This window comes from Sinocyclocheilus grahami, unplaced genomic scaffold (genome assembly GCF_001515645.1).
Source record: "Sinocyclocheilus grahami isolate Dianchi unplaced genomic scaffold, SAMN03320097.WGS_v1.1 scaffold21.1, whole genome shotgun sequence".
In the NCBI taxonomy this organism is placed as follows: Eukaryota; Metazoa; Chordata; class Actinopteri; order Cypriniformes; family Cyprinidae; genus Sinocyclocheilus; species Sinocyclocheilus grahami.
Window position 1 is genome coordinate 2,759,055 of NW_015505200.1, and position 21,999 is coordinate 2,781,053.

General features: G+C 34.5%; 1 protein-coding gene across 1 annotated transcript; it reads left to right on the forward strand.

The window, feature by feature from the left end:
- The first annotated feature begins 6,803 nt into the window (after positions 1-6,803).
- LOC107559038 (G-protein coupled receptor 54-like) lies at positions 6,804-17,545 on the forward strand. The gene is made up of 5 exons (XM_016242768.1): positions 6,804-7,032; positions 8,003-8,127; positions 13,291-13,426; positions 14,477-14,715; positions 17,171-17,545. Exons 1-5 carry the CDS (start codon positions 6,807-6,809, stop codon positions 17,543-17,545), a joined length of 1,101 nt encoding a protein of 366 aa, XP_016098254.1. The 5' UTR covers positions 6,804-6,806.
- The last annotated feature ends 4,454 nt before the right edge of the window (positions 17,546-21,999 follow it).

Below are 21,999 nucleotides of genomic sequence, written 5' to 3' on the forward strand. Positions count from 1 at the left end.
TTTTTAGGCATGCTTATGAGGGAACCCATTCCTGTTGGAAAGTTATTTCCTTTAACCAGGAAATTAACGTTCTTAGAATTGACAAGACAGTTGACCCTGAGAGGTCAGCTAAATATCTACAGCGGATCTAAAATATTCCTAATTAATTATAACTAGTTATGATTAATTATTCATATTTCCCATGAGCTGATTCGTTACACAGGGCTGATGGGAAATGTAGTGCGGGGAGGAAACTAGTACTCTGGTGATGGAGCCCTCTGGTGGCCCAAAGAGAGAGTAACAGAAGCGCTCTCCGTAACACTTATTTTAGATGTATTAACGTTTAAAGAAAATGTTTCTGTGCAGGAAGATGTGCTTTTTTGGTGTTTGCCATATAATGCTGTCTGTACACTTCAAACCTTTTTTTTCTTTTTTTCTCCAAGATATTTCCAAAGCTGGTGTCTAAAGACAACTTCAAAAAAGGTGTTGATTTAAATATTCGGCTTACATCAAAAATGCCTTCTGATGTATTTGTTATGTATTGGATATGAAAGCAATCATTCATGGGAAATATTTTATTTGATACTCTAAGAATGATAACATTAATCCTGGAATATATGTGTAATATAGGTCAAAAATGTGTAATGTGAATTACATTTATACAAAAGGATAATGGGAGATCTTATGCACATATGTTGGTGATGTGACATTCGGGTGACATCCCCTTTCTTCATAGCATATTTTCTAACCAATCATTATGTCACAACAGTCAGAAGAATGTAAAAAGCACTGAATCACCTCATCCATCAATATTGCACTCATGGTGCTGGCTGCACAAGTCCCACAGATATTCCAACAGGCTGCTAGCCTCATCATGAACAGCATGATTGAATTCAGTGGGGTGCATGTGGAGATGCTGATGAGTAAGTTTAGTAAAGACTGGAAGCAAGGGTTTAGCCAAAATGGGGTGGATAGATTTTCCTTTGGCATTGGCTTTGAGATTGAAGTGAGACTCACTAAGGAATAGTAGCTGGCGGTATTGCTGTTGCCTGGGGTACTGATGTTTTTGTCTTCTCCAAACCATCATTACAGAGAAGACTCCACAGTATGACGCATTTTTAAAAGAGACATAGGTATGGTTCTGTAAATTGGAGCACTCTGGAAGCTGCCATCTCACCAATGGAGAAGAAAAACACAACAGAGAGATAAAAATGTTATGAGGGATGTGCACTTTTGCAGAGCTGTGTTAATAAAGATTGACCCAGATTGTATATACTTAGGGGGAGTGGTTGCTAAGTGACCACACTGGCCATAATTTATACACCTATTTTAAGCAACTGATTTTTAATTTTTTATGTTTGCCCTTCCAGTCTTTCAATGCTGCTTTCCATGTAAGATATTAAGCCTAGATAACAAAGATAAGTTCAAAGGCCAAGACAGTGACATTAAATACATTATCAAGTTATGTTCCAAAAGATTTCTATTTCAAATAAATGCTCTATTGAACTTTCTATCCGTCAAAGAATCCTGAAAAAAAAGCAAAAAAGTTTTATCAACAAAAATATTAAGCAGCACAACTGTTTTCAACATTGGTAATAATAATAAATATTTATTGAGCACCAAATCAGAATATTAGAATGATTTCTAAAGGATCATGTGACACTGAAGACTGGAGTAATGACTGCTGAAAATTCAGCTTTGCCATCACTGGAACAATTTAAAATATATTAAAATAGAAAACCGTTATTTTTAATTGCAATTTCACAATATTACTGTTTTTATTGTAATTTTGATTTCAAATAAATGCATCCTTGGGGAGCATAAGACTTTCAAAAACATTAAAAATGTTTAATAAAATTTAATATATATAAATATCACACAACTCAAACTTGTATATTTATTTATTTATTCATTCATTTACACATACATTTATTAGCAATGTTGTGTTCATTCCACCTTCCCTGGGCTTATTTTTTCTTTCTTCTTTTTTATTCGAGTGTGTGCACTATATTTCTTACAATTTCGAACCTGTGAAATTGCTTAATCAAAATTTTTTTTATGTGTATTACCTTTGAGGCCATCTGCATATATAACATACTACAAAATACTGACAAAAATTAAATTTTTAGCAGATATACGCTTTTAAAATTTACATTTTAAATAACCTTTAGGAATTTGGTTTGTTCGCTTCAGTTACCACTATGCAAATATTTGTCATCCTATCAGTGGCAACACATAAGGTTGTTATAAAATGAAAAAGTTGTGGAGCATCAATTACTTTCCCCCACAGTTTTCTTAATTGTTTTGTCCCATGAACCATGACCACAGGCTTCTCTGAATGCCAAATTGAAAAGCACACCAATCCCATGTAAAGTCTTAGCTAAGTGACTTCCTTCTAACATCTGTGCCGTGCCAGGCGAACTGCAGGATGGAGAAATTAAATTTAGTGTTTATGCAATGGCACTAAGCAGAACAGAGAGTTTCTGTATTTCCACAGCTGTTACAACCCCTGGCACATTTTAGATTAGATTCCGCTGCCAGGATGCAACTACTGACTGAGAAAAGGTCAGGGCAATGCTCTTTCTCACAAAGGTTAAAATAATGGCAAAAATATATATAATGTATAATATAATATAATATCTAAAATATAATGCCCATGTGCAAGATAATAAAGTTTAAAGTGGGCTTTGGGTACATTTCCAGCCTTAGGCTCTGCTCTGTATGTGCTCTATATGACATCTTTGATATATTTTGATTGTCTTGTTTGCTGCAGGCTATATATATTTCATGACTGGATAGCTAAAAACTGTGTCGATGCAATCATTTCTATGGTCAAGCATTTACAAATAATACACTGATATGAAACTGATATGTTGTCCACCATGCCGTGTTGAAGGTTGGCCGCCCTGGAGCTTTGTGAACATGTCCCATGGACATGACACATTTGAATCTGAGCTGTCCAGTACATCTGAATGCTGAGCTGAAGCAGGCCTCAGTCTCCAGAGACTCAGAGAATGCCAGCGGCAGAATACAAATTTATGGTTTCCTATGACCTTCAAAACCACCAGACAGGCATACTAAGTTTTAAAGCTTGAATGTTCAACTAAACCTCTAGTGCTGTAAGGTGTACCATTCTGTCATGTTCAGTGCAAAGAGCGATTAAAGTATTAATTGACTGATCACATTAATGATTCATTTCATTTTCATTGTGAGTCTGAGTGTGTGTGCTAAAGGTTTCAGAAAAAATGTGCTGTAAAACACTATCGCTATGAAGAACATCTAATCCGACTGAACTGTTTTTTTTTTTAATTATCTGATTCTGTAGATGCCAAAATGTGACGTTGGATGAGGCATGACAATGTAAAACATGGTGGTGAACAAGTCTGTTGTGAGTGGTTTCAATGATTTTGTAAAGTTATTCAGAAATAATATAAGGCGCTATATACCAACCAGCTGATGTTAATCACTCACCTTTCATGATTTGCTTTATGCAAAATAATTGTTTTTGTTAGATACCATGCATACTGTACATAATTAAATATGATGAAGTGATGAAAATTATTTCAAAAAATACAATATAAAAATATAAGATATTACAAAAATGCCTCTTTTTTTAGATTTGAAATATTGTAACATCAAATGCCCAAAGTGGACCTGCAGGCAGCATAACTACTTTATTATTAAACCATTGTACACTGATTAGGAAAAAAAAATGTTGAAACAATTTTCACTCTGAAACTGCTAGTAAATTTCTCAAATAATTACAAAGAAACAGCAAGTAACACATTGAATTAAACATGAAATTTTGAATAAGAAAAACTGAAATACTATTTTCTTGTAAAATGTACCCCAGTATTCTTTGTTTTATTTAAAAAAAAATTTAAGTGTGAAAGATACTGCAATCAGCCCAAATAATATAAGGCGCTATATACCAACCAGCTGATGTTAATCACTCACCTTTCATGATTTGCTTTATGCAAAATAATTGTTTTTGTTAGATACCATGCATACTGTACATAATTAAATATGATGAAGTGATGAAAATTATTTCAAAAAATACAATATAAAAATATAAGATATTACAAAAATGCCTCTTTTTTTAGATTTGAAATATTGTAACATCAAATGCCCAAAGTGGACCTGCAGGCAGCATAACTACTTTATTATTAAACCATTGTACACTGATTAGGAAAAAAAAATGTTGAAACAATTTTCACTCTGAAACTGCTAGTAAATTTCTCAAATAATTACAAAGAAGCAGCAAGTAACACATTGAATTAAACATGAAATTTTGAATAAGAAAAACTGAAATACTATTTTCTTGTAAAATGTACCCCAGTATTCTTTGTTTTATTTAAAAAAAAAATTAAGTGTGAAAGATACTGCAATCAGCCCATCATTATCACTAAATAAACTGTGACAAGGTGATCAGCTCTCTGACGCAGATCGTTCTGCACATTATCATGACTACCCACCAAAGAACTAAATATGGGGAAATGAAATATTGAGTTGAAATTGTTTAGCCTAACACTTTAAAGCTTATGCTAAGAAAAAAGTAGTTGACTACAATGTACAAAACATACGGCCTAACAAGAAGACAAACATAGCAGTAATAGGAGAACCAGAAATAAAAAGCTTTGTGAATTTAGTATTTTTTCATGTCATTACATTGTTTAGAGCATAAGAAAAAAATGGTAAAATAAATATTTTGAAAAATTATATTTTATTCATATGTTATGCTATGTCCTCTGTAGAGGACACCAGGACTAAGTTTTTCTAAAAAAAAATAAAATGACAAGAATAGAAAAGGCAAAAACAATGGGATTTTTTTTTAAATCACCAATTAATTTTTAGGTTTTAGGATTTTTTTTATACTTAACTTTGTTTAAGGATGGTTCTCAACTATGTTAAAAAAATATATAACAAAATGATTTGATATACCATTTTTCTTTATGCAATATGTGTGTAAAAATTCCATAAACTGGTTTTGCCATTAAGCACAATGTTATCTATACACTGTATCTAATTTGCATATTAAAGTGCTGTTGGGACAGCATGTTGAAAAAAGAAGTGTAATAATGGGAGTAGTAATTGGCCAGATTTTCATAATAATATCTAATATTTCATAAGAATATTGCTATATAATTTGTTTTCATATTCAATTCTTTTGTCTCCCAAAATGTGAAATAAACATGCTTTTAGTCCTGGTGTCCTCTACAGTGGACATGTATGAAATTATGTCCTGTTTCATAACAGGAAGTCATATTTTGATTTGAAACCCCATAACATTTTCCTGAGATGTTGATTTATGACAAACAATTTGAAAATTAATCAGATTTCAATTCTAATTACAAAATATAATCATATTTCCATAAGGATGCACAATTTTATCACTAAATTAATGTCAGCCATTTTTAAAAACCAAGGAGAGGGAGTGGTCATGGTGAAACATCCAATCATTTGATATCTCTGGAAAGCCCTGAAAGTGCTCTGTACAGGACATCCAGACTTAAAACTGTGGCATGTGAGGTCTCAGAGAAATTCACTAAAACATAATGTCCACTACAGAGGCAAAAACTCCATAGCTGGGTCTGAGGAGGTTAAAACAGAACAGTAATATAAAAACTGAAGTCCTCCAATGTCCCAACAATTGATAACTGAGATACAAGATGGCGTTACTCGCATTTGTGTGAAACACAAAGTGAGTCTAAGTCATCAGTCAAGCAGTCTAATCAACAGCAAATGTTATGATGTGTTCCAGTCATAATTTTGACATCAAGTGTGTGCAAGTCACTCTGGTCAGTGGACGATATACCACTGTCGATGTACCTATTTTTTTTCTATTGTAATTATACATCATCATATTTTGTGCATGCAACTTCATTTCAACAAATTTACCATCAATACAGATGCTGCATCCATTGCGTCCGACATGTTTCTCACCAACTCAGAAACTCTGGGCTTTTACCTTTTTACCTTACGTTTTCCAAGCAAACAAAGTGCTGCTTATAATAAGCGTTTTTTTGTACATTAAATGTGTGCAATTAAAGGCTTCATTGTGTAGGGGTCAAAAAACGCAATGAAGAGCAAGCAAACTGAAGTGTTGAATTATATTGAATAGAGATTGTGGGAGTGCTCGGGCTCCATGTCTTCATCAGTGTTCAGCGGTACCACTGTGCTCTTTTCTGAGCAGTCAGTGTGTGATTCAACCGTGATTGTGAGCTCATTCTCCCAGACCTTAAGTCTGATTGAATTGCTCATCCTTTCTCTGAATTTGGTTCGATTTGCTCCAAGAGTGCATATATAGCATTTAGTAAGAAAAAAGTAACCTGGACGCAACAAAGGAGATCCCCTTTGGCAATTTGCGGTGATGCAAAGAGCACAGTCCCAAGAAGCAGTAATTGTATCTTTCCATGTTGTGGCCAGTAATTTCTAATTTAGAAATATGTGGTGTGATAGTAGAACAAACTGAATCACATTGATCTCTTTGATTGCACAGGTTTGCACATCTTTAGGCTATGTGTATATTGCAGGGTAAATACCACATTTATATTTTGCTCTCTCTGCACACACATAGCAGTGGAATGAGAGAGAGAGAGCCCTAAAATTGTTGCTAGGCGACCTGACATCAGTTTTTCATTCTACAATCATTCTGTTGCCCACGTGTGTGCTGGCTGTGTATAAAACCAATGAGAGCAAATCCACTCTGCCTTTGAGCTTTTTCTTAAAATTAATCAGATTGGTGGGCATGAGGATTTTGTCGCTGTCAGAAAGAATACATTTTACTTTTTTCATCTTATTTCAAGGTCTTTCCCAAGTCTAAAATTATGTTTCTGAGTGAAGACCGGAACTCAAGCGAGCTGCTGAACAGCTCCATTGGAAACTCCTCTATGGAGGATACGGAGGACGAGGAGCACCCCTTCCTGACGGATGCTTGGCTGGTGCCCCTTTTCTTCTCTCTCATCATGCTAGTGGGGCTGATCGGAAACTCACTGGTGATCTATGTCATCTCCAAGCACAGACAGATGAGGACCGCCACTAACTTTTACATTGGTGAGTTGCAGCCAGTTTTTTTCTGCACAAAACCTCTGGAACCTTTTACCACATTAGACAAGCTCTAAGCAGTTGCACTTTTAAAAGCTTCTAAAAACATTTCTTAGCTCTTGAATAATATAATTTAGTCTCTTTTGTCAATGTATTCTCTCTCTCTCTCTTGTTATTTTTGTTATGAGATATCTTCGTTTAATTATTTTAACTGTTTTATTATCCTTTTTGTTGTTTTTATAATGTTTTGTAAATGTTTTTATGCTCAGACCAACCAAGCATTTTGAACTGCATTTCATATATTAAGCTGCTAGACAAATAAATTATTATTATTTAAAGTATTATTTAAGTATTTTACATGATTATTTAGTATCAGAAGTAAAGTCAGATGAATCTAATTTTGCAGCGACAGGAAGCAAACTGGAGTTGAGCCTCTTATTGACTGTATTTGTGTATATTAGTATATTTGTGGTGAATGATTCATTAGTCACAGAATGATGTACTGTCATGTAACTGTAAGAATTATTGCATTCCCTCAAAGAACGCTTCACAAGGACCTCTTGAGCAAGATTGTGAGGTTAGGAAATACCTTAAAATTGATGGAACTTGAATGAAGTATTCAATCAAAAAAGTCATTGCCACTATATGACTATAATGGCATTTTAGTATTTGTAATTTTACTGTATTTGTACTTTTAGTGAATTTTGGAATGGAATAAAGGCAGATCATCCACAGCGACTCAAATTGATTTACAGTGTTGCTGTCAGAGCTTGCATTTAATTCACTGCATTTTCACTTCACATTTTCCACCATTTCTGTCTTCAACCATTTTTGACTTCACAATATTTGACAGAATCCCTATACCCCAAGGAGATAACAGTAATATGAACAGTAGGCACCTCATATTACACATTCACCTTTTCCATACCTTCTATTCAAATGAAACAGATCGTTCATAACAAAGCACTTAATTCCTCAGCTAACTTGGCTGCCACTGACATCATATTCCTGCTGTGCTGTGTGCCATTCACTGCTACCCTCTACCCTCTGCCTGGCTGGATATTTGGAGACTTCATGTGCAAATTTGTTGCTTTTCTCCAACAGGTAAGCAGAGCACGAACAACACTGCACAAGACGTATTGTTAAAAATAAGCAATTTTTTCTTTTGTGTAGTGTAAATGTGTCCCTGCTGCGTCCGACAAAGTCACTGTGAAATGAAAAGTAAGAGGAATAAATGTGTAAAGATCAATGCTGACAGGATTCTGGACTTCAGTATAATACCCAACAGTGTCACCAAGTACACTGTAAAAAAATATTGTGATTTTAACAGTAAAAGACTGTAAAAATGCTACAGTAAAAAAACTGTTAACTGGTTAACAGTAAGTTTCCATACTATATTTGGTGAATAAATGCAATTACATTTAATGTCATTTCACAGTATAATACTGTTAAAAATACGGTTTTTGGAAGTGAAAAAGAAAAAGCCATTGTATAATTTAGTGAAAAAACATAAATTGACACTCCCAGAATTCCCTGCATGACACTTCATATTTGATGTTTTTTTTTTGTTGAAATAACATGTTTCTTCTTAGTTTTTTTCTTATCAGTTGTGTACATTAGGGTTTAATCTTACACCTAATGTTGTTAAATTAATGTTTATTGCATTATTTCAGTATCGTGTGTCACCGTGATGGGACTTAGTGTTTGTGTGAATGACACTGTGCAACTTCTATATATAAGTATTGCCCTCCTCAGCTCCTAGAAAAGAAGCTATTTGTGATGAGCTTTGGTTCATCATGTGACTTTCTCATCACCACCAGTTTTTTTGGTGCATTCGGTGCATTACAATGGTTCAAAACATATATTAGTTCTTCAATACATTGGTTTATTAACATTACATTAGCTAAAGTCCCCCGTAGTGAAAATCAAGTTTTTTATGTTGTTTATTTGTCTACGTGGTGTTTTTAATATGCTTTTAGATAAACCATGTGCCAATCTATTAATCGACACCATTGCTGAGTATTTTCTCCTTAAATGTGTAGTTTCCCAATGGCAGTCCCAGAAATACGGTTTGAAACAGCCCTCAGTTTGCTACGTCACAATCCAATAACCAATCACGGCAAGGGATTGATTCCTATCACTAGCATGCAAAATATACCAATACCAGCACAAATCCCAAAATAAATCAGAGCAAAAAACCCATGAAGCTGTGGTTTAATGTGAATTTAGAACTGCTAACTTGCATTATAACCCGCAGCAACAGTGTAAAAGTAACCTGGAGTCAGACGCACCTCTCCCGCATCGGCGTCTGCACTTCACACGCATATGCATGCTCGCGGGTGCAAATTAAGAATCACAAACTGCTGCATTCGAGTCTTCAAGGCATTTTAGGACACAACATCGTCAAGTAAGTAACTTCAACGAATGTTACAGTATTCACTGTAGTTGTCCGCTAGTAAAAACAGAGTTTTATCAGTCATTATCCGTGTATGCCATTGTTTTGCGTTTACTGCAGTTCAGTGGATCAGGAGGCGCTGGCTGGTGTGACTGAGTGGAGGCGGGACTAATTTGCATATCCATAGATCAGCGTATAGTAAATGAGGCAAGGGTGTAGAGTTACATTCAAGCTATTTTAAGCCATGAGAAAATTATTTTCACAAGAAAAAACATTTAAATATGTCATTTTGATGATCAAAGATAAGTTTTAAGGGATAATATATTTGACTACAGGGTGACTTTAATGAAATACGTTATTTTATTTTGAATTTAAGTCAAGTCTGTAAAACCTAAAATATTGCTACCATATTTTTTACGGTGAAGTTCTGGCAACCACAGCTGCTGGTATTTTTCCATAAATGTCACAGATTTTTTTTTTACAGTGTAGCAATAAATGGATTTGTACACTGATTAAGACCTATAATATAGTCCCTATGGTTTAGACAATTTACACAATGTGTAAGATGGGTACATTGTGATGTTGCTTTATGGCAATTAAATTAATTAGCTCAAGTCACGTTACCTAATTAATATTCATGACCAAATGTTTGACTTGTCCTGGGCAGAACTTGGGTTGTATGGCCCTGCACAAGTTTCGGCACTGGGATGCAATTGGGATTTGCACATATTTTTTAATAATAATAAAAAATGATTATTAGATTGAGTCTGTATAGTGAAACAAATTATAAATATAAATATATATATATTATATTTTACCACCTATATATTTATAATATAAATATATAGGTTGCTAGTACCATATATGCCTCTTCTGATCCTATTTAAGATGTATTTTGACTGTCTTTTTTAAAGTTTATTTTTATATTACTTAATTATATGGATGTGATCCCTTTTTAAATGTTGTTGCTACTTTCTGTTAGCAACCTGTAGCTAACTAGCTAACTACTTTTTCCGAAAGGATAACAAGCTATGCTATAGTCCGTCTACTTGAAAACTGTAACTTTGGCAGGCTTCAAAGCTTTCCCAACAACAGCGACCTCTCTGCAGCAATAAATAAAAGAGTCTGAGAACCCATTTAAAACAACCATATTAAATATACATCAAAACAGAAAACCATCACTGAATAGAACCGTTTCTCTCTTTTTTACATTTGGGCGTACACGGAGGAAGAACTTATTTTTAAAGTTTATTTTTATATTACTTAATTATATGGATGTGATCCCTTTTTAAATGTTGTTGTCTGCTCATTGTGTTACTGTTTGTACAGCACTATGGTCAACGTTGTTGTTTTATTCAGTGCTTTAGAAATAAATTTGAGTATAATATAATATTTAAATATAATTTAAATAAATTATAAATTAAAAATTTGAAACAAATGTAGTTGCTTTGGTATGAGAGGTGCATAAAGATATAGAAAATCACTGCACTTTTTCTGATTTCCGCTTCTATTTCACAATCAATCTTCCTCTCTGGACAAGCACATTCTTACTGTCTGCCAGAGACAATGCTGCTTCTGAAACTCTGATTAGAAAGAAGGTAAAAAGCAACCTAGGCTCATTGGAAAAACATGCCTTTGCCTACATTATTTTGGATAACACACACAAAAAAAAGTGCCTATACATATAATTCACCACAGTTTCCAGATTAAATGCCCACTAGCGGCAGTAAAACATCCACAACATTTATTCCTTTTTTCGCACATTATGATTTCACGGGCAGATTATCAATTAATATAGACTTATTTTTGTGTGGTTCCTTAACCATGTTATGACCTTAAAACACTTTACCATAGTGCATGATTTGTAAACTAATATATTTTGGCGTTTGCATCACATCACACTTTTCTGATGAAGTAAATTTGCTTGGTAGCTCACCTGGTACATTCAGCAAATGCGTTTTTCATTCTCACCTTTGCTTTTGTTAACACTACCAGTTAGGTTTAGGGCAGTGTTTACTGTAGGTGGTAACTTATTTTGGAATGCAAAAGTTTTAGTGCCACTTACTAGACATTTCATTTTACTGCAGTGATACGTACAACCAGCAAGTGTAATAATGTTGCTGGATTCATGTTTATCTATTTCAGATAAAAACTGAACACTCTTTTAGCACCCCTCACTGGTCATTTCACATTAAAAAAGGTAGCAAAATGTGCAAGAAACCAAAGAGTCTGGGCTGGTAAAAGGGTTAAAAAAAGAAAGAGAAAAAAAGGGGCATCAATACCCTGATATTAGGTGCTAAATCTATTGTGATTATCACAGGTTTGATTTTAATGCAAGTCAGCAAAGCTAAATATTTTAATACTAGCCAATGAGGATGTGGGCTAAAAGTGCTGCCTCCCATAGTGTTTCGAGGTAAGTACGACAGCAACTATAGGTTTGTATAGGTTGATTGCATCCTTAAGCATCTTTTTCTTCTTCTTTTTTTAACAGTAAAATGTTTAGTTAAACACTGTAAACACCGAATAAAACAGTTTTCATTTGAGATATTCTAGTATTAGTTATTACCGGTAAATAGTGTAAATCACCCTAATCAAGATTCATTCAAAAACTCTTGTTTTTGGACCAGAAAAATATAGCTCTGATGAAATGATATTGAATATGATATATTTGTTATGAATTTAAGATAGATATTGCCTATAGTTAAATAGTTTCAATATAGTAAGCTACTTTCTGTTAGCAACCTGTAGCTAACTAGCTAACTACTTTTTCCGAAAGGATAACAAGCTATGCTATAGTCCGTCTACTTGAAAACTGTAACTTTGGCAGGCTTCAAAGCTTTCCCAACAACAGCGACCTCTCTGCAGCAATAAATAAAAGAGTCTGAGAACCCATTTAAAACAACCATATTAAATATACATCAAAACAGAAAACCATCACTGAATAGAACCGTTTCTCTCTTTTTTACATTTGGGTGTACACGGAGGAAGAACTTATTTTTGTGTGGCATTTCAACATTATGATTCATCCCTCATTTCATGTAGATAATAGAAGATGTGAGTCAATCTTTATTCACTGCCTTGTGTGAGACAGCATCGGCCAAACAAAAAAAAGTAGGACACAGTATATTTATAAAAGCTAGCATTAAAAACATAAGAAAAGAAAAAGAATATGCGACCAAAGGGATATGCCAGCCCATTTTACTCGTTTCAGCTATACTTTGAAGTAAATTCAAAGTTGCAGTGCAATCGTTACTAAATGAAATGTTGCTTTATGGAAATGAAAAAGTCTGCTGCTAATTTACAAGTCTTCCTTCATAGTTGTATTTAATTACTGAACGAATGAACAACACAAACACCAAACAATCGCTGTGGGAGGAATAATCTGTGGGTTTGGTCTTTCCTAATCCTGTATTCTTTGTACAGCGCTGTGAAGCTTATCTTGTCGGACACACAGGCCTCCTCAGATTGAGGCTAAGCACACTTTTTCTTTTGTTTGTTTAATCATTAGATACCTTGCACAAAAGATGATGGGATGGAACAGCTCTTTGTTCACACCTGTTGCATCAAAGAGCTAAAGCCTCTCCTTTTACCTGATTCGTTTAATTTAAGATAAGCAATCAGACACTTCAGTTCAATTAATTCACCTACAAGTGAATGGGGCTGTTTTTTTTGTGTCTAGAATTAATTCAAAAGACGATGAACTAAAGACTGGCCTGTACTGAAATCATTATGCGGCTGTGTTTTTGATGTGCTAGATTTTAGATTAGTTAAATCCAATTTTAGCGTTTACTCTAGATGTCTGGAGTGCATCTGTCTTGCATGTACTGATAATGATATGAACACATGATAACAAAGGGTTTGGCAATGTGTAGGTGACCGTACAGGCGACATGCATCACTCTTACGGCGATGAGTGGAGACCGTTGCTATGTGACTGTGTATCCTCTGAAATCCCTGCACCATCGAACCCCTCGTGTCGCAATGATTGTTAGCATCTGTATCTGGATCGGTAAGTAATTTAGTACAATTATCAACAAAAAAATTCAAAAAAGGTGACACCTTCCCTACATATAACAAACACTAGGCTGTATTCTCTCTATGACTGCAATAATTAGTTCATCTGTTAAAACTCAATCTGTCACCTGTGGTTGATTACCAGAGAAAATAAATTCAGTTTACTCTTTAGTTTAACAAACCAACACATTTCGGGGCGGTACACACAAAACACATTTTTGTATTTCACCATATTTCTCCAAAGTTTTTTTTTAACACATAAACATGATGAATGCTAGATGAACAGCATCTCTAGACTTTACGTTTTTTTTTAATGCAAGTGTGTTCTGTGTGAATGGCCCAATAGTAATGCAAATGTAAATATTTGGGGAAAGTTTACAATAAAACATCTTTGTGTGATGGGGCCATTCATATACTGTAGAACATGTTCTTTACGTGAGACAAAAGCATTGAAAAAGAATGCAGAGTCCTGAGACAGGTTTTTCTAAATTCTTTGACACAGTGTCTTAAAAACATGGCACTCATGCACGAGATGCAGTCAGATACGGCGCAACTGTCAACTGTCTATAACGTATGTTTACATACAAAATCAATTCAAAGCAGAGAAACAAGACTGCAGAAATGCATCTTGTGTAAATCAGCCCATACAATCTCTTTATCCTTTCTAACGTTTTTTTGTCTCATCTGTGAGTGAATACTCTCTCTGATCTCATTAGTATTCACATTAGTTTACTCACACACACACACACAAACAAACACACACACACACACACACACACATATGCGCTCTCTCTCGCTCTCTCTCTCTCTCTCTCACACACACACACACACACACAGTTCTACTTTTTTCCTATAACTTTTTTTTTAGAATTAATGTAAATGCAAAAATTCATGCTTCACTTTTATGCTTTTAAACATATCCACTTCCATGTAAGTGCATAACAAAGTACCTAACTGCATTTAACCCAGAATACTCCTATCAATTTTAAAATGTTTTAAAAACGAAGCATTAAAATTCTCATCTTCCCTTTTCTTATGCAACAAGGTTCCTTCATCCTTTCCATACCAATCTTCCTGTACCAGAGGCTTGAGGATGGCTATTGGTATGGACCAAGAAAATACTGCATGGAGAGGTTTCCATCAAAGACTCACGAGAAAGCTTTCATCCTCTATCAGTTCATAGCCGTATATCTACTGCCTGTCATTACCATCTCCTTCTGTTATTCCTTCATGCTGAAGAGAGTGGGGCAAGCCTCTGTGGAACCAGTGGATAACAACCATCAGGTACAATCATGTGTATCAACCAGTGATGACACTTCACTGAATGGATATGAAAGGCTATATGTGCTTTAATCTATTATTCAGGTGTATATCCTCTCAAGAGGTTGTGAAACATCTTGGTTTCTTTTCTTCTCTTCAAAAGTAAAGAATTAAAGTAGTTGTAGTAGTAACCTTTATTTAATAAGGTAAAATAAAAATAATTTAAGGACAAAAGAATATATATAGCACTTTGTAAAAATAAATAAATAACTTGATTTTGTACATGCTACATTTAAATGTTAATAAAATTAACTATATTAATATAAATTATTCTTAGTAAAAAAATTGAGTATTCATTCCTTAGTTATACGTCGATAATTTTAAGTAAAGAAATTAGTTACAAAAAAATTGAATCCAACATTTGGTAATAATACAGAATAGTGAGAAATTTAGAAGCAATTTTTATAGGCCAGTCATTTTTGACTGGGAACACCACAAGTGTAACAAGTGAAGTTATTATACCCTGCATGAGCAAAGACAGTACGTTTTAGTCAAATGCAATAACATTAGCTTTTCGGGAAAAATAAAATCTTCTCTAGGTCAAAAAGATTGGAACACAACAAGGTAAAATGAGCTTTGAAAATTAACAAGCATATATTTAGTGACTTATTTTTTGATAGAAATGGAATCATGTGCTGAAATAAACACATTTATTTTAATAGATATATACTCTTTCACTCCTTCAGATACTGCTTTATTCTTTTCACCAACTGCTGAACTGATCATATGCTGCCTACAAAAAACCAAACAGATTAAGCTGAACATATTAGTTGATGTTATGCATACATTAGGTTCAGAAGTGCCTTGGACACCTCAGACAGCTGAAACATTCACATTTGATTTTGGCCAAAATTTTTTCAGACAGATTTGTGACAGGGTTTAGGTTCACACCTATGCTTCACAATATTTAAGCAGTGGCACAACTTTTTTTTATTAGATTTGCAGTATTTTCAGATATTTTGCACAGTCAGTTTTTCTCTTTGACAAGAAAACCAGTCCCTGATAATGAAAAGCCACCTCACAGCTTGATGCTGCCACTACCACACTTCCCTGTAAATATCGTGACTTTTTGATACATGAGCAGTGTTAGCTTTGCCACACATTCGCTTTGAATTCCAGACTAAAAGCTCTTAAAAGCTCTTTCTTATCTGAGGTCTTCTCCAACATTACAGCTGAGTGACCTCTCACTCAATCAGAGTTCCTGAGTCTCCCTACTGCTTTTTGTCCCGCAGATGTTTACACGGTCTTATAATTCTTGTTTTCTTGTAGTGAGTTTTGAAACTCTGGAGTTCTTGTGTGATTATGGCATTAATCTCCATATAATTGAACAAAAAGTGCCCACTGTGGAATCAAATTAGATTTAGTTTTGTACTCTTTTTCTAATTAATGCTTTTGCTTCATATTATCTTCTTCGCCACTATATCTTCAATGTAAATCCTTTGCAACGGTCTGTATTGTTCATTTTCAAAGCTAACAGATTCACAACATGAATAATGGAGCAGTGGGATCTTAATCCAGAAAATATGCTGGCTTTATTTATCTGGGTATACTTACAACAGCATATTGCGGTTTTGTATTATATGAATATTTAAGTGTCAGTGACATATAAGGATATCAAAATGATGAAATATAATTTTGTATTCATGTTGCTTTCATGTAAAAAACAAAAAACAAAAACAAATTAACAATAAATGGTGTAACCATCAGGTAACACTTCAATACACTTCAATACTCTTGTATATCTTAATCATTATTTAGAGAAAATATTTTATAGAATTATTTTATAGAAAAGCTATTATTTTTCCATGAATTATCTGAACCATGAATATCAGGGTATATGAAATTTCAAGTTTTCTTAGCATTACTTATAAGATGATAATTTCCAGATGATTTGGATTGAATTGGCGGACAGTTTTGTTTTTACAATATTAATAATATTTTAAAACAAACCTGCTTCTATATTTTAAATACATGAAAAATATTAATAAAAGATAATGCAACTACTGTCAACATTACTTTTTTATGCGACTTTTAATTGCAGTAGACTTTTATTAACTTTAATTTTAAACCCCATCAAAAATATCAAAATTCATTTTAATTTAGAACCTGAAAACATTTTCATCAAAAAACAGGTGTATGGTGTCTGCAGTTTTAAAATATATTTCTTAATAGCATCCTTACAGAAAAAAATGTCAGGTTTCTCATCTTGTCAGATTTCAGTACATTAAAATCACAAAGAACTGCTTTTCAATGTATAACTGCATTAGAAAGACTAGAGTTCTGAATACTTTTGTAGAGTCTTGTCACTAAATGTATAATAAAAATATGTATACTTTTCTTTAAAATATCATTGATCTCTTTTTTCACATATCAGACCCATTTGCCTGCTATAATCTTATCAAAACCTTGTTTATTTCAGGTCCACCTGCTCTCAGAGAGAACTATCTCCATTAGGAGTAAGATTTCCAGAATGGTTGTGGTCATTGTTGCTCTCTTCACCATCTGCTGGGGTCCCATACAGATCTTTGTCCTGTTCCAGTCTTTCTATCCCAACTTCAAGGCCAATTACGCAACATATAAGATCAAGACATGGGCTAACTGCATGTCCTATGCCAACTCCTCTATCAACCCTATTGTCTACGGTTTTATGGGCGCCAGCTTCCGCAAGTCCTTCAGGAAGACCTTCCCCTTCCTCTTCAGACACAAAGTGAGAGACAGCAGTGTTGCCTCCCGCACGGCCAATGCAGAAATAAAGTTTGTAGCAACGGAGGACAGCAACACTGAGAGGAAATGAGAGCAGATGACACCTAAACCATGAATTCATGCCAACCGTCTAGTTGCTGAGGCGCAGGCTTCCCCCACTAAATAGGGGTTATATTCAGAGTTGTGAAATAATTTGAATGTGGTGCAAAAGGCCATTTAAAGGGCAAAGAATTGCAGTTATATTTACAGCTGGAGTTAAGTAGTATTATTTGATATTTATATCCAACATCTAAACCAAAAGGTTCAACTCTTATTGCTGGCCCTGCTGTGCTACGAGAGCTTGCCATTTTAAAAGCTGGATGGAAAGCTCATTTTACAGGGAGTAAGTTCGCGGATGGGGAACCAAACGGATGTTCTGCCAGCGGAGATGTGTAGGAGCTTGCCTGAGAGGATGTTGACTAAATCAAACATGGCAACTGTTGACTCATCTATTGTGTTTGACATATACACGACACCTCCCTGTGCACACTTCCTCATGTGACACCACTCCAGACTGCTCTTCATCAGTTATATTTATATATTCTGAACATTCTATGACATGGCTCAACCTGAAGAGGTGTATTCGCAAGGTATAGACTTGGAATGCAATTACATTTTTTGTGTGAACAGCCTCTAAGTTGTCTGCATGTGCGAACACTCATGTGCAAGATGCTGAAAAAGCAGTGCGAAGCAGTGAGGTGTTTGTCTGAGGGGTGATTTAAACAGAAAGCATGTTTTTGTGCTGAAAAATACAAAATACAAGTTTCACTTTTTTAATGAGCGCATGGTGAAACATATCCGAACAAGTTTACAAGTAACAAAGGAAAATAAGAAAGAACAGTGAAATGCCTAAATGCTTTCTGTGTGAACAGCCCGTAAGTTGTATGTCTCTTAAAAACACAGAAAAAACAGTGCAACACAATAGTCAACAATGTTATGTGTTGAAAAATGCAAGACGCAAGCAGTGGAATTTGGGGAAAAAAAATTATAAATCAATAAAAACAAGGTCTCCAAATGCATTTTTAAAAGTACTTTTAACTTGAGCACCACATTTTTAAAATGCCGTCAGGTGCTAAATAGTGCAAATGCCAGATGTGAACACAATGGTTAAACACATACATCTAGTGCATGTTTACCCTTACCAAAAAGTAGTATATTTCAAGTTTATTTTATTAAGTATACTTAAGTAAAGTTCAAGTATATTTTTAAGTATACTTTATGTAGCAAGTTTACAAATATCAGTGTACCAGTAGTATACTTGTAAGTGTACTATTTCAATACTCATTGGGACTAAATTGGCCCACTTTCTAGTATATAAAAGTATACTTTTAAGTATACTTTAAGTATAACAGTAGTAAACTTTAAGTACACAACTAGTTTACAACTTAGTACAAAGCTTGTACTGCAACTATACTAAAAGTGAACTTATATGAATACTGATAGTTTTCTAATTAAATACTTGTAGTAGTATTTTTAGTACACTTTGAAGTATAGTCTTAGTAAACTACTAGTTTAGTAGTTTTATACTGCAAGTATACTCGTAATTTTTCTTTGAACTTTACATCATACTTTAAGTATACTACTATGTCCCTATTTAGGTATTAATTTGTATATATTTTGTTACATGAATATCTGAACATACAAAACACCAAAAGAAAGAACAGGGTATCTGCTTGTAAACAAAAACATTTTATTCTAGCTTCATGCATTCTTTTTTTAAACACTTGAATGTGGGTAAGTTTCATAAAAAAAAGAAAGAAAAGAAGAAATAAACAACATTTTGAACAAAAAGCTGAAAAAAAGACTATGAATTGGATTCAGAACGATAATCAAAACGTAGATAGAGTCGATCAACACCCCAAAGCTTGACAGTCATTATTACCTCTTCATTGTTCGACATTACATCAACTTTACTCAGTTTTGATGCTGTTTTATGTCTGATGATCGTGTTAGAATACATGTGCAAGCATATGTTGTTTTGGTTTCTTCTTCACTTGCGTTTTTTGGAGATTCTGTACAGAAAATGTGTACTAGCAGTACTAGTGTACTACAGTATAACAATGAAAACACGGATTCTAGGAACACAAGTATAGCTCAAATATATTTAGACTTTTTCCAAGTAGGCTATAAGTCAAGTATACTTAAATGTCATTTTAAGTATATTTCTGAGAAGTACCTGAAGACCATTTCTGAGAAGTACATAAAAAGTAGACTAAAAGTATACTTTCCTATTTTTTTGTTTAAAAGAAGTATACTAATAGCACACTTGAATAAACGTCTTTTGGAAAGCAATGGAAAAGTAGCACAGTAAAATGCAAAAATGCATTCTGTACCTTGACCCTTGAGGACATCTAAACAAAACGCTGACAAAAACAATGGTCAAAGACTTTCGTCTAGTGTATATGTTTACAGTGATTAACAAGCAGCACGGTGGAGTGCAAAAACTGGGCCTAACATATTCAGTGTTCTGAATTTAAATCAATAGCATCCTCCAAGGCTTTCCAAATGTGCCCTCCATTATGATGTAATAGTTGAGGGGAAATGGTTATTTGATGCACAAATGGCAATGCAACACATTTACAGGGTAGACGTAGTGGTGTTATTTACCATGCTAAGTGAGAAGGAATTCAATGTGGAATTAAGTGTGATTTTGTTTTGCTAGCATGTGCTACCACAAAGCTTGCTTAATTACTTTCATCCTAAGCAGAAATATATGTCTTATCATTAACATTTGTGAAATGTTTTGACAAGCAGAGCTAAGTAGCTAAAAGCTTTTCTTGAAGTGCTGTCGGTTTAACCTTGGCATTAATAAATTATTCAGTATCCTTGAAGCATGGTCCTGTTAGCTCTATAAATGCCTTAATGAATTCAAATCTGACTGGACTTGAGTAGCTTTGCTTGCCTATTTTATTTCCACATTTCTTTGTCTTGTTTAGGAAGGATTGATTGATTTCTGGCTTTGTAGGCTTTGTAGAATACATACAACGAGAAGAGACTGAACAGGTTTCTGTCTAAAATGTCCTGCCTATATTGAAAGAATCGTATAATCAATCCCAGTGCATATACTGTCTGTATTTAGAAATGTTTTCATCTACAAATGTATGATCAGAGTTTTCAAATGGATCATCATCGAAATATATGTATAGTATTTACCATGTGAATGTGGATTTGTGTAAATAAATTGGCCAAATCTATGAATAATTCGTCATCTTGTTCCAGTGACATCAAACAGATATTTGATATTCACTGCATAATGCGTCTTTAATTACCATGCAGAGCGTATTGCTCTGAGAAACGGCAAGGCAAAATCAAGCAGTTGGACTGATGGACTAATAGCATGGCAATAACCCCATGATGCCACCTACACAGACAGCCAATTATTATCTTGATCAGTGGAAAAGGGGCAGGAAGTGCGTAATCAGTCCTGCTATTTCAAAGCGCTAAGCTAGCATCTGTCCTCTTCTTGGCCTAAGGTCAGTAAACAGAGGCACTGTAATAGTTTAATTCACTTTAAAACTCTGAGATGCAATGAGTCACTCTATTCATTATATCACACTCATAAAGAAACTATTTGTTTTATGTTTGCTTAGGAGCCTGGGGAAAATTGTGACACTTTTAGCTCATTTATTCAGAATAAAATTACCCTAAACCATTGAAATTTTGCCTCAGACATCTTTAAAATGTCAGCAACAGTTTTCAGTGTCAATTAAATTTATAATTTAATTAAGTAAAATACAATTAAACTAGAAGTACACAAAGGTAGATGTTACATTCCTAACACAGATTCTGTAAAACTGACAGTGGTATGCAACAATCAATGAAAATGTTTTATGTGAATATTATATTATACACAGAACAAAATTATAAACGCAACACTTTTGTTTTTGCCCCCATTTTTCATGAGCTGAACTCAAAGATCTAAGACTTTTTCTATGTACACAAAAGGCCTATTTCTCTCAAATATTGTTCACAAATCTGTCTAAATCTGTGTTAGTGAGCACTTCTCCTTTTTTGCCGAGATAATCCATCCACCTCACAGGTGTGGCATATCAAGATGCTGATTAGACAGCATGATTATTGCACAGGTGTGCCTTAGGCTGGCCACAATAAAAGGCCACTCTAAAATGTGCAGTTTTATCACACAGCACAATGCCACAGATGTTGCAATTTTTGAGGGAGCGTGCAATTGGCATGGTGACTGCAGGAATGTCCACCAGAGCTGTTGCCCATGAATTGAATGTTAATTTCTCTACCATAAACCGTCTCCAAAGGCGTTTCAGAGAATTTGGCAGTACATCCAACCGGCCTCACAAAAGCAGACCACATGTAACCACACCAGCCCAGGACCTCAACATCCAGCATCTTCACCTCCAAGATCATCTGAGACCAGTCACCCGGACAGCTGCTGCAACAATCAGTTTGCATAACCAAAGAATTTCTGCACAAACTGTCAGAAACCATCGCAGGGAAGCTCATCTGCATGCTCGTCATCCTCATCGGGGTCTC

What these genes read in the sequence shown, in the direction of transcription:
- LOC107559038 (XM_016242768.1), top strand. Translation starts at nt 6,807, where the DNA reads ATGTTTCTGAGTGAAGACCGGAACTCAAGCGAGCTGCTGAACAGCTCC. An exon ending in TAGCATCTGTATCTGGATCG is followed by an intron (nt 13,427 to 14,476) that starts GTAAGTAATTTA and finishes TTATGCAACAAG; the next exon opens with GTTCCTTCATCCTTTCCATA. An exon ending in CAGTGGATAACAACCATCAG is followed by an intron (nt 14,716 to 17,170) that starts GTACAATCATGT and finishes TGTTTATTTCAG; the next exon opens with GTCCACCTGCTCTCAGAGAG.